Here is a 13,288-nt window from a genome sequence, read left to right as displayed (position 1 = left end):
AGGGGAGATAGGTAAGGGGAGACCCCAGAGACTCCCAATCTTGATGCTGTCCTTGTGGCTTAAGATGTGGGCTCTTGATCTGAGACTTTGATTTTAAATCCCAACTCTACAACTGTTAGATGTGTGATCATATCCAATTAACATTTCTAGCCTGTTTGCCAATAAGCCTTATAGGGTTGCTATTTAAGGATTAGAAGAAATAATTTGTGTAAGGTGCTTAGGACAGTGCCTGGCACACTCTCTTACTTGTTTATATTTAACCCAAATCTTCCCTGCCAGTGCTGTGTAGACCCTCCCACAGGGCAGGCGATTTGGTTACAAGAAGGCTCTTAGCAGGAAGCCCCTAAGGGAAACATGGGAAGTGATGGCAATGGAAGTAGAGCTGTAGTTCATTGTCTTACCCACCCTCCCTTGCTCACTTCATATTCCTTCCACATCCTTCATCAGCTCCCTTTCCCAGCATTTATTGCACGCTTAGTGTTTCCAGCCCTCCCATTAGTTCTTGCCTTCCCCAGCCCCCCTCCCTGGTATCTCCTTGTAGCTTTACCCAGCAGTCCTACATCAATCCATCCCCTCCCTGGGACCCTGGGCCATGCTCCTCTGTGAGGGTTTTGCATTCCTGCCACTTGCTGTACCTCAGGGGTATTCAACACTGGCCACATTGCTGGGAAAATTACAGCCTCTGCATGGTCAGGCTTCCGTTGTTAGCCTCCCCATCTCCCCGACTTAGCTGCTCCCATGTGGTGCGATTTCTCTCACCAAGTGTTGTTTTCCTTTTCTCTGCCTGTGTTTGCACGGAATGCCATGGATTTGATATAGTGATTGCCTAACACATATACCACATAATAGTATTTTATTTCTTTCTGAAGCACTGTTTGCATGACAAATGAGTTGGTAACATTTGTGCTACTCCTTGCAGCTGTGCAGTTCAATATATAAAGAATGAGCCTTTCGGCATCAATACTGGCCCTGTGTGTTCTGAGAGGGCTTGAAACTGATGCTTAAACAAAGTGAACGTTGCAGTGTTTCAGAGTTATGGTCTGTTCCATCACAATGGATCTCAGGGCGCTTTAAAAATGTGGACTGATGGGAGCCACCCCAGTAGTGGGACACAGTGGGGGCTTTGTTGATCTTCTTTGTATGCAGAGATGCTGCTGCCACTTCTATACACACCTATGGCTAAATGGCCCACAGCTCTTCCCCCACATCCTGTCGACTTTCCTCTGGCCTGGAACCCAGCATGTTTGTAGTGGTGGTCTCCAGCCACCCAGGTCCACCCATGGCCCCCATAGTGGCTTCTGGGTCTAACAGGCCTTGGTATGGAGCATCCACAGGCTCCCAGGCTCCCAACTTCTTAACAGTGGGTGCCGGGCAGTACCCCTCTTCACCAGCTCTGAGAGAAACCTTGTGGTAGCCCACTGCCTCCCAGGGCTCTGCCTTTCTGCTTGCCTCCTGAGCTCCCAGCTCTGGCCCTGCCCCTTTCCTGGAATTCTGTGGTCTCCTCTGTCCTCCATTGACATTTTTCACCCCCAAGGCACCCTTTTACCCATTTTAGTGGGGTTTGTTTGCCTGTTCTTTACTTTGCCCTGCAGAACCTTCCACATGCTGCCCCTGGGATGGGCTTGGCCTCAGGGCTCCTCAGCCACCTCTGTCCAACTGGCTCTCCCAGGGGCCTGTCGGGTGAGGGAAAGCATATTTTAAAGAAAAGGAAAACACTGTAAAAGTTCATGGCTGCGCCCTCCTTTCCATCATTAGTGGGAGTTTGGTAAAGGTGAGTGGCTCAGGCTGCTGTCAGTCTTCTGATTTATTAAAGGCAAAAGAGGAAAAAGAGGCCGCAGTGTCTATAGCTACTTAGTAACCACATCCACACATTTAGCAGAGGCGAGGGCTGCTCAGAGCACCCTCTGGATTCCTGAAGGGCCACCACACTGCCTGCCTTCCTGCTGGCCTCTCTGTCTCTGCGGAGCCTTATACCAATAATAATGGCCATAAATCTTTTAGTGGGTTCCATTCTCCTCTTCCTGCAAAAAGCCCTGCACACATTTATCAGATCCTCTAAGATGCTCTCCAACTGTGGACTCGTCCTTGATCCACCTCGTTGAGGTCCTTAGCTTTTTTTTTTTTTTTTTAAAGAAGTAGTTGGACACAATAGCTTTATTTTATTTATTAATTTTTATGTGGTGCTGAGGATCAAACCCAGGGCCTCCCACGAGCCAGGCAAGTGCTCTGCCACTGAGCCCCAGCCCCAGCCCGGGGTCCTTAGCTATTCTAGGCTTCCTCTCAACCACTTTGCAGGTGGCATCACACTGAGGAGTGGGGAGTGAGTGTAAGCTGGGTGTAGTGGCACAGGCCTGTGATCCACTGGGGAGGCTGAGGCAGGAGGATTGCTGTTCGAGGGCAGCCTGGGCAATTTAGTGAGGCCCTTGGGAATTTAGTGAGACTCTGTCCCAAAAAGGGCTGCGGATGTAGCTCAGCAGAAAATGCCCCTGGGGTCAACCCCCAGTGCTGCCAAAAAGAAAAAAAAAAAAAAAGCAAAGAAGAAGAAGCTGTTTGGGGCTTAGATTTGGACTGGAATGACCTGTGGAGCTCCCAACTTCTTGCCTCCTTGTGTCTGCTTTGTGCAAGAGGAAGCCACCGTTTTCTCTCCAGGTCTGGGGATGTGTCAGTGAAGGGGATGAATAGTCTCAGGAAAATACCAGAACAGGTTTAGTGGACACTTGTGCCACCTGCTTTTCATAATCTGTTGGAAACGAGATAAAACACTGACCCTTTTGGCCACGCTTACACTTTGGTATGCGTGGGTTAGAGTTCCTTTAGACGCATGGAATACATTAGTGGATGTCAATAATAAATGGTGTATGGAGAAAAATGTAACGCTTTCAGAGTGTTTTCTTTTGGGCTTTGTCCATGATTAGATTATACTAAATTACAGAGTACAGATATCAGGCAATTACTCTTTGCTTTTAACTATTCAATTTCATGGCAAATCCATGTAGCTCGGTAATTATGAAATCACACCGATGTGGTTACCGAGAAAATACTTCATCATCTCCATCTTGTGAAGCCAGGTTCAGGTTGCTTGGTAATTACCCGTGGTCCTGTTAAGTGTAAAGAACATTCCAGACCACGCAGGCTAATGTACCTATTAACCACAGAGGTTCTTGCAGATTGTGCTGGATACACCTTTGGGAGTCCACATCAGGGACGGCCCCCTTGTCTCCGGGTTGTCCTGGGCACCCTCCCATCTCCGACTCTGACTGGTTTCTGTTTGACACATTCAAAAGCTTTAACCAGGTGTGTCATCTCTTTTCTTGTTTTGTGACAACATGGTCTTTTTCTCTTGGCTCAGCTTACCGATTCCTCCCCCACCTCCCTCCGATTTTCATTTCTTCCAGGGCTGCACATGTCCCCTAAGCAATCGAGTCAGCTGCCCTGGAACCTGGAGGAGCTAGTTGGCAAAGAAGAATTATTTGCGCTGTTTTTGAGAAATCGAAGAGTGGCAGGAGGAGGAAAACGAGGGAAGAAAGGAGCCGCCACTTCTAAGCAGGCCGCAGGGGCACTGTGCATACAGATGTAGGTGGTGGCTGGGTCCCTGCTGTGACTCATTACTGAGAAACACATCAGAGGCCGCAGGGTGAGGGTCGTGGACAGCCAGGCTGCAGCGCTGAACAGGGTTTTTCTGCAGGAAAAACAGGGCCCTGCCCAGGTGCTATGCTTGCAGAACCAATTCCCATTTCAAAACTAGACCGCCTGGGGTGACATTTCCTAGAGGTCCCATTTCCTTCCCTGGTGTGGGTTTCAGTGCTGTTCTCCAACCCCTGCCCCCCATCTTAGGGAAAATTCCCCAAATGGTACAGGGTGGGGTAGGAAGGAGCACCTCCTGCTGGTGGAGGGGCAGATTGCAGCATAGGAAGAACATGCACTGTTTTTTTTTTTTTTTTTTTTTCCTGGAGAGACCTGAACCTCTTGTTTTCCTGCTTCTTGGAGGATGTTACAAATAATTGGGTGAACTGACATGGGGGAAACTCTGTAGGGCGAGGACAAGTCCCGGATGCAGCTCCTCCCAGGGTGTGCGGTGGGGATTCCTGTCTTGCTCTGCCTTCCCCTGCAGCATGCCCCTGCAGCAGCCCTCTCCATTCAGTACCAGATTTTGGCAGCATTTCCTGGGAAATTGCAGCTGCTCTGAGGTTGATTAGGACGTGTGACAGAAATGTGTGGGAACCCAAAGTAGGGTAGGGCCCGGGTCCCATGGAAGGCTTGGGTGTTCCTCAGGAGAATTCAGAATACTCCAAACATGGGCCCTTTTGGAAAGTTGGAGTCTTCTTGCCCTGGTGACCATCATCCTTGGCTGAGCCCTTGCTCGTGGCGGGTGGTGAGGTGGCAATATAGAGTGGACACTGCGTCTAGTTGCTGGTAACCTATGGGTGGAGGGAGCTGCGATTCCTGTAGGGCCCCAGTTTATAAATAAATGAACATTCATTAATGTAAAATTAAATTAGAATGAAATTTCCCATCCGGTTTTGTTTAGAAGGCAGAAATAAGTGGGTTGGCTGTGCAATTTTGCTGCGGATGCTGGAGTATGTAGTCACAAGGTGATAATAATAATAGTAATTTGTTCTTTGCTGGTGCCTCGGTCCCCAGATCTCAAGGCAGATATTACCACCTTGCTTTTGCAAAGGCTCATTGAGGTTAAAGGGCTGGTTGGAAGTTACTCAGCACGGGGTTGATGCAGAGGCCCTGAAATCCTCGGGCCCATCAGACCTTTAGCTTGTCAGTACACAGAAAAAAGACCAAAATTCAAGAGACCGGGATTCCAGTCCTTGCTTTGCCATCTCTCTGGGCTTCAGTTTCTTTGCCCATAATGGAAGGGCCAGACAGATCCTCCCATTCCACCAACCCGAGTTAATATTTGAACTTGATACTTACAAAAGGCACACATTTTGTAAGGCACACATTTTGCTAATGTATGCACCATTTATGGCCAGTTCCTCAGCCCCTGTCCACTTTGCCTCATGACCTGAGTTTGCCCTTTGGAAATTAGAATATTAAATAAAGGAGTCATCTCTGTGTATTTCATGCTTTATTTGCTCCTGAGGGATCTGCTCTGGAGAGGGCCCTTGGCTTCAGAGGCCAGCTGTGGGTGGGGCAGGACATTCGGCTCATCCAGGTGTGTAGGGCTTCCTGGGGGGGGGTCCACCTTTCTCCTAGGAGCGTCATTTGGCTGCTGGGGAGAAGTACAGAATTGCTGCTCTGTAGTGTCCACAGAATGCCTTCTAAAACCTGCTGCAGGTCGGGGGAGGAGGGCACTGGGGGCGAGGGATGGGCGTTTTGGAAGGCACTGGAAGCTCTCTCTAGCCTGGGGCAAATCATTTAACCTCTGGGTTTCTCCCTCTCTAACACCACTTCCTCAAGTCTCTCGCCTCTCCTCCTGAACAGGAGAAGTAATTAGTGGTTGTTTGTCAGACAAGATCTAGCTTTGCACAAGTATCTCGGGCAGACCTTGAATCGGCAAGGCCAAATGGGGCGCAGGACTTCGATTTGCAGAACAGATTAAAAAAAAGGAAAAGCTGATCCAGAGTTCCCGTTGCAGCAGCCTCCCGGCCTCGGTGGTGCTTGGGAAGGAATGAGAATATCTGGAGCAGGGGAGGCCCGCGGTTGATTTGTCGTGGCCCTCTGCCAGAGGACGTCTGGAACCGGCCTGAGCCTTGGAGGCCGGGGCTTGAGACGGCCCCTGAGCCGGAAGATGGGGCCACTTGGCCACCAGCAGCCATCAGCTCGCCCTGTGATTGAGTGTCCTTCCCTCTGAGATGGGGCTGTGCCCCAGGAGGAGAAGGCAGCTCCGTTCTCAAGTGCGAAGCAGAAAAACAAACAAGCTGTCCTCAAACCCTGCTGGGGGGTGGGAATGCCTGCTACAATAGACCCCCAGGGTGGGCGCAGGGAGCCCCAGAGACCCCGTTGCGCTCCGCCCGCCGCCCACCCTTACCAGGCAGCGCCTCACTCAGCAGCCCTTCCAGGGCGGCCCGGTACTTTTCCAGCTGCTTGGAGTTCATCCTTATTCCAATTTCCACAGGAGCAGTCAGCTGTGAAATAAGGCAGCGTTAACAAGAAGAGAGAGGCGTGGAGAGGGCCGTTAACCCCTGAGCGCCCTACAGGTGCCTGGAGGGCTTAGGGAGCCGCTTCATCCTGCTGGTGGCCTATCCCCTGGGCCTCAGGGTCTCACTGAGAGTCCTGTCTCCTGTCCCAGTTCTAACCAGGGGGCAGAATCCTGCTGAGACTTCCCGCTGAAGTAGAAGCTGAAACCGGCTGGGTGGGGCTCCAGGAACCTGGCCTGGCTTTCCACAGGGAGGGAACCCACTTCCCCTAACCAACAGCTAAGCTCAGCAGGGCCCAGGCTGTTTCCAAGGGGCTTATCTATATTAAATGACCCTGTGAGGTGCAGCCTGTCAGAGGGCCCATTCTGCAGATGAGGAAACTGAGGACAAAGATGACGAGTACTAGCTTCAGGCCACACAGATAGAGCAGCCCAGGAAGAAGACATTATGGGGGCCTGGCTGCAGGGTCTGTGCTCTCTACCCCCAAGTTTCTCTTGTAGGTGGGGACACAGTGGGACCTACAGGAGCTGTCCACCAAGAGGGGTGCTTATGGCCTTGAGGCAGAGCTAGGGGTGCTGGCCAATCTTGCCCTCACCCCCTGCACTTCCTGGGTCAATGGTTTTGCTGCACAAAGCAGCTCACAGACATGAGATCCCTGGTTTCTCTGGGGAGAGTGGCCCAGTCTCCTGGGGCGTGTGCTCTAGGTCCTCAGGGCTGGGGTTCCTCATGGGTGTCTCTGTGGTCCTTGCTCCAAGATGAGGAGGTTGTACTGTACCCGGGAAGGACCTCCCAGCCCTGAGTAGCATGGATGTCAGGAGACAAAAAGGGGTGTGTGGGGGGGTTCCTTACCCCACGCCTCCCCAGGAGGGACATCCGTTGGCTGTATGTGTTCTGTGTCTCAAGTGAAGTTAGAGGCCATTCAGAGGTGCCCCTGGTCCCTGCCAGTGGCCTGATTCACCCCCGTATCCTCCATGACCGTGACTGTGGTGAGTGCAGGGAGGAAAGGAGTCCCACCCTGCTGAGTGCAGGGAGAACTTGGAGGTCCCTCTCTGGGCCACACGCCAGTCAGAACTGGAAAGCTCCCTGGGCCTTGTCCAGAGGGAGGCATGAGGTGAGCCTGGCTCACTCTGCCCCACTCCTGTGTGGCCCAGCAAGACCCTCACCCTCTCTGGCCTGGGATTCCATCTGCTCCCTGGTGACTCCCACGTTACGTCTCCAGCCCTAACCTTGCTCTTGAATCCAGACTTGCACGTCCACCTGCCTGTGCAACATCTCCACCTGGATGCCAGCAGCAACTGCAGTTCCCAGGTCCAGCCTGACCTCCTGATCTTCTCTCTCCCGCTCTCAGCCAACAGAGGCTTTGCTCTCTTAGTTAGAAGCAAATCTGCCCTTCTAGCTGTTCTGGCCACAAACCTTGAAGTTGGTTTTTATGTTTCTCTTTCTTCATATTCCAAAACCATTCTTTCAGAAAATCCCATGGGCTTCTATCTCTAAAATATTTCCAAAATTCAGCCACTTTGTCCTTCCTCTACCGTGACCTCCCTCCAGTTTGGGCTCTCTCATCCCCCTCCTGCCTTCTTGGTGGTCTCCCTAGTTCTACCTTTGCACCCTAGGTTCTCAGTATAGCAGCTTGGGAAAACCCTTTAAAGTGTAAATCAGATTACGCCCCTTCTCTCTTCAAAGGTCCCAAGAGCTCCTACCTCAGTGGAGTGAACTCAGTCTAAACAAAGCCCAGTCAGCCTCCTTGCTCTTCCCAAATGCACCAGGTCCTCCTCTGCCCCAGGACCTTTGCATTGAGGTTTCTTCTGTTTGGACAGCTCCTCTCCCAGATATCCCCAAGGCCCACTGCACCTTCTCTTTAAGTCTTTGCACTAATACTATCTATTCATGAAGCCTGCTCTGCCCCCCTATTTAAAATTGCAACTCGCCTCGCCTCCTCATCCTGCTCCATCTTCCTCCATATAGTGCCTACTGATACCGACCATGTTACAGTGTTTATTTATCTTGTTTGTGGTGTTTCCTTTCAATACCTTTTGCTTCTCCACAAGGGGTGGGGGGTTATCGTCTGTTCTGCTCTCTACTCTGTCCCCAGTGTACATTGTAAAATGTATTTGTTCATTGCCTGAATGAAGAGGTCTGTGAAGCTAGAGAGCTGTCTGTGTCGGGCAGTTCAAGGCCCCCTGCAGGCCGGACAGTCCATGCCTTCCAGGGTCCCAGGCCCTGGCCAGCTCCTATTCCTGCCTAGGAGGGGAGGGAGGGAACTGCTGCCCTCAAGATCTCTCTCCTGAGGATGCAACTGCCTCTTGACTGTCTCTGGTCTCCATTTGCGCTGCCCTAGATCTTTCTAAGTTGGTCAGGTTGCTGCTTTGAACCCCAATTGCACTAGGCCCTGCCTGAGCTGTCCCCGCCACCTCTTGCTCTTCCGTAAGCCCAGCCATGAGGCCGAGGGCCCACAGTGCTCCTGAGCTGGGCCTGTGCACTGCTGCTCTTTCCCAAAATCCTTTGCTTCAACTCTGCCTGGGTGGCTCCTTCTCTTCATCAGGTTTGAAATAGATGTCGCCTCCTCCAAGAGGCCTTCCCTGCCCCTCCCCTGCACAAGGCAGTGCCCCAGACTGCCCCCAGCCACTCCCAACCATACATTCTTCCTTGGTGCCTAAAATGATTAATTTGTCTCCTTGGTGGTGGCTGTGTCCCTCTACCAGGTTGGAGCTTGTTGCTTGGATGTCCTAGAACATTCCAGGGCTGGCTAAGGTTAGTGGGCCCTGCCTCCACGGGGCTCAGTTTCTCTTCGCTGTTTTCTTACCTTGATCATTTTGTTTTCTTCCTCCTCTGAGGTCTCCTCGGGGTCTCGGGAACCTGCCTCCTCAGACCTCTGCCACACGCTCAGGGATTTCTTCTGTCCTTTGTTCCGTTCCTTTTCCTAGGGGCACAGCATGACGTTGCACATAACTGCCCTCCCTCAACCCACCAGAGGCCCCCGTGCCTGTCTCCGGTCGCCCATCACTGGCCTGAACTCCCAAGGACAAGAGAACCTTGTCACCAGGTGTCTCCTGCTTGAGCAGTCGCAGGTGCCTGAGGCTGAGGACCGCCCTTGGAACTGCTCGCCCACAGCCCGGCTCCAAGGGGAGCGCGCTCCTTTGCGGTCAAAACACTGCACCCAGATTGTTACTGTTAATTAAGTTAAAATGCTGAGAATAACGGCCGCCCTCGGTGCATATTAAGTGTGAAAATGTGTCTTTCGTAGCCGAGAGCCTATAAAAAAGGTAGCAAGACAGCCCAGCCTGTGAGGGCGCCATGGGGTGGCCCAGAACTCGGAGTCCCTGGGAAGTGATTTATAAGAGGCAAGACAGGGAGATGAATTATGGAAGAAGGAGTTTGCAGCTTCTTCATAAAAATCCCAGCGCCTGGCAATTACGGGAAGGAAAACCGTGCAATGGACGAATACGTCTTGTCCTTTGGTTACCAATTTGCTAACTTGTGTTCCACCGAGTTTGTCTATTTCTGTCCAACCCCAAATCTTACCTGGCACGCTGAGTACCAGGTCCCAGGACTGAGATCAGACACACCCCACTCCTCTGGTGTCTCTAATGGCACTCTTGGGATTCTCCTATGCACCTGCTGAGGTGGTGATTCGAGGAGATGCGTTGTCCTCTGGGGAGAGTGAGCGGCTGGCGGGTGTGGGAGGAAGGTCTGTGGGGTGGGGGATATCTGCCCTGGTGGGGCAGCTGGGTTCAGCCAGGTCTCTGCAAAGGGCCCCATTCCTTGGGAGTGTGGAGACCTGTCCCACATGGTGTGTAGGCAGGGACAGGCCGTGCCACAGAGCCATGAGACCCCTACAGAACTAACACACACCTGGCCCTGCTGGGGCTTTGGTCTCAGAAGGGCTGGGGCACAAAAGTCCCATTTCTTCCTTTCTTGGTTACAGGGAGTCAAATGTCCACACAGACACCAGACAATTGGGGGACAATTCATCTCCTCCTGCCTCGTGGTCTCTCTTTGCCTTTGACTGTTAATTTTCCGTGATTTGTGGTTTGGGTCCCACCTCCGTCTGCTCCATGAGAGCAGGGATGGGGCTTAGATTTCCTGCGTGATCAGGCCCCTCACCAGGGCAGCCCCTGGCACAGAGAGGCCCAGGAAATCGTAATTGGCTTGTTAATTGTGGGTCTGAACGACAGGCAGGGATGGGAAAGGTGTCACCCAGGGAGCCACTGACATGGAGGGACCACTGGCCTTCAGGTTCTCTGGTCCTGACACTCTTCTTGGTGGCCCTGGCATAGGTCATTGAAGGTGGAGAGCTTGCTTCAGAGATGCCAGCCCTGACTCAGCCTGGACCGCTCAGGGACTGGCACAGCCATGTAACCCGCCCCCAGGGCTCCTTACCTGCATCCTCTGGAGGTCACTGTAGGTGAAGATGGGCATAAAGGCTTCTGTCTGGGAGGCCAGCATGGTGGCTGCGTGCACCACCAGCAGGGCAGCCATGGCCTTGCAGGACACCATCCTGGAGCTGGCCAGGGACAAGGGGCTCCTGTCACTAGATTTAGGGCATGGTGGTAGACTGCTAATCTGTTTTGGTCCACACTCCAGCTGTGTGACCCTGAGCAAGTGGTTGGCCTCTCTGAACCCAAGCTTTCCCTGATGAACTCCGGGTACCCTCCCTGCCCCAGAGTGGTGGCCACTGACCAAGCTCTTGGGAAAGGCCATCCAGCCTGTGCCATACACTATGCAGCCCTTCCCTTGGATAGGTGAGGTCTTCTGGGGTCAGCTGGTCTCCTTGTGAGGCAGGAGGGACCTCATTGCACAAATAAAGAACTCCTAGATTATCAACAGAACCCAGGCGGCACCCCTGTTCCATGCACTGCTTGGGACGGTTAGAGACGATCCAGGCTCATCAACTGCAGCTCTACCTGGAAGCCTCTGGCACAGGAGAAAAGGCCGAGACCTTCACCCAGGCAGAGTAAGAGCCAGGTGGAAAAAAAAAGAGTTCAGTGGGGTGAGCATTGGCACTGGAACACGTCCCTCCCCAGCTCCAGGGCATCTGGCTGCCTGGTGGCTACCATCTAGAAGCAACAGTGTGAGGGTCTCCTCCTTGCAAGCTGCCAACACCCCAGGATGCTGAGAGGGTGGTGGGGTGTCCTGGAAGTGGGTGTGCCTGGAGTGGCTGGCACTGAGTTGCTTAGGGCCTTGCTAAGTCTCTGAGGCTGGCTTTGAACTTGTGAGCCTTCTGCCTCGGCCTCCAGGGCTGCTGGGATTACAGGCCTGCGCCACCACACGCATCCCTGCTTTCTTCCTCCTTTCCATTTTAATACCATGAGCGAGAACGCAAGCACTCAAACACCCGAGCCTCCATCCTAAGTGCCTACGAATTCCCAGTAGGTTGGGGAGGACAGTGGCCCATGGAAGGTCACCTCTGGGAAAGCCCAGGCTGGTCAGGGGCCCAGAGACAAGAGCTGCTCTGAGGATGCTGGGAGTGGTGGAGCCCCCATCGCCAGCCCCTCCGTCCTGTCTTTTCCCTGTGGAGTCCCCAGGGCCCTGTTTTCCCTCCCAGCAGAGACGGATGTGTCACATTTGTGGGTCCCATTTCCTTCACAGAGGTGCTTAGATCCCTTTCCATTCTGCTGTTCACATTTAATTCACTCCATAAGAATCAATAAAAACTTTAAATAAAAAAAGGCAAAATCCAATTGCAGCTCATTTTCTTGAGCCACTGGCAGCGGCACGTCAGCTGCCTTCACTTGTGCTGGCCGCTGGGAGGGGGAGCTGGGCAGAGCAGAATCCCCTCCCCCACCGCCAGGATGGGCTTCGGCTTTCAAGGCTCTGCGCTGGATGAAGGGGACCGTCCCCCTCCCTGGACAGCTGCTGTCCCCAGTCAAGCCTGTCTTGCTTAGCTGTAGGGTCTGCCTTGGGACTAGATTGTTCTTAACTTTCCAGAGCTAAGCTGCCACGCCAAGAGGAGCCTGGTTGCCGAGCTTGGGCTTGGGTTTCTGGGCTGCTGTGGATCTGCTTGGAGCTGCCCCCACTGCCTCTCTCCAGTCCTGAGCCTCAGCCCTGCGGCTGCCCCCCCCCCCCCCCCGTGGGGGACTTTAACACATTCCCTTGGGAGTCAGCACAGGGCTTTCCTTCTGAAGCCCGGCTAGGCCTCTGAAGGTGGCAGAGGGACCCAGGGCGGGGTCAGCTCCCCCACAGCCCTGCATGGAGGCTGGAACCTCTGTGTTGGCAAGTCCCACCCTCTTCCTCTTGTGGCTACTCACCAGCGAGTTCTGATGGAGGCTGGAGGGGTCTCGGCTTGTCCTCTGGTGTCCCACTAGTCTGACGGGCCCTTATATACCTCCCTTCTTCCCCTTGGGGCCCATTAACCTTTGCCCACAGCGTTGGGGGCTCTGGGTGGGGAGCTGGATTCCTGAGGCTCATGGAAACGGTGGGCAGGGCCCGCCATGCCCTGGGCTTCTGGGGGTTTCCTGGAAGGCCTCTTTGGTCAGCCAGGGTTCCATGGAAGCCAGCCAGGTCCAGGTGGCACTTGTGGGTCCACTTAAAACTCAGTGCCACTCAGAGGGTCATTTTATCAAAAGTCTTTTTCCCCCCTTAAATATGTGGAGTTTTGAGCATCCCCAGTCCAGCTCTTCACTGATGAGATTCTCTGTCAGCTTGTCAGAGCGACGCATCAGAAAGAACTTCTTTTGGGTCTTCCTCCCCAATCCCCTCATGAAAGAAAGGTGTGTGTGTGTGTGTGTGTGTGTGTGTGTGTGTGTGTGTGTGTGTGTGTCGGGGGAGGGGGTGTTTCAATCAATTAATGAAGATGACTGAGTCCAGACCCAGGCCTGTGCAGGGCCAGACTCCACCAGGGAGCAAAGGTGACAGAGGGTGGGGGCACAGAGGCTCTGGATGTTTGCAGCACTGGGGAGGCCCGACACCCAGGCAAGAAATGTCTTGTGGTCATTGTGTAGTTCACACAGTAAGGGTAGAGATTCGAAGAGGGAAGGGGTGACTGTGACCCAGGGGACTCCACTTGTTGCTGCTGCCGGCCAGTGTCATTCCCAGAGCAAGATATTATTCAGGGAGTGCTCGACAGACATGTTCTAATTAAAATCAGCAACCCCATGAGGTTGTGCTCTCGTTTCCCCATTTCACAGATAAGGAAACTGAGGCACAGTGAAATAGCCCCTCTTTGACCCCGCTGCAAAGTCACTTTATATACTGGT

At 53.1% G+C, this 13,288-nt stretch overlaps 1 protein-coding gene across 2 annotated transcripts; it reads right to left on the bottom strand.

Annotated features, from left to right (window-relative positions):
* Positions 1-5,065: 5,065 nt before the first annotated feature.
* On the bottom strand, positions 5,066-12,393 carry Mln (motilin). 2 transcript variants are annotated; one of them, XM_040283688.2, is made up of 5 exons: positions 12,341-12,393; positions 10,473-10,596; positions 8,896-9,012; positions 5,984-6,080; positions 5,066-5,221 (listed from the first exon to the last, which is right to left on the bottom strand). In XM_040283688.2, the coding sequence occupies exons 2-5, from the start codon at positions 10,587-10,589 to the stop codon at positions 5,214-5,216; spliced, it is 339 nt and encodes a 112-aa protein (XP_040139622.1). In that variant the 5' UTR covers positions 10,590-10,596; positions 12,341-12,393; the 3' UTR covers positions 5,066-5,213. The 2 variants fall into 2 exon arrangements, with proteins under 2 accessions (XP_040139622.1, XP_040139621.1); XM_040283687.2 differs by having other exon boundaries at positions 5,066-5,224; positions 12,341-12,391.
* Positions 12,394-13,288: the final 895 nt, after the last annotated feature.

This window comes from Ictidomys tridecemlineatus, chromosome 8 (genome assembly GCF_052094955.1).
Source record: "Ictidomys tridecemlineatus isolate mIctTri1 chromosome 8, mIctTri1.hap1, whole genome shotgun sequence".
NCBI lineage: Eukaryota > Metazoa > Chordata > Mammalia > Rodentia > Sciuridae > Ictidomys > Ictidomys tridecemlineatus.
This window is presented reverse-complemented; position numbering and strand designations above follow the sequence as displayed.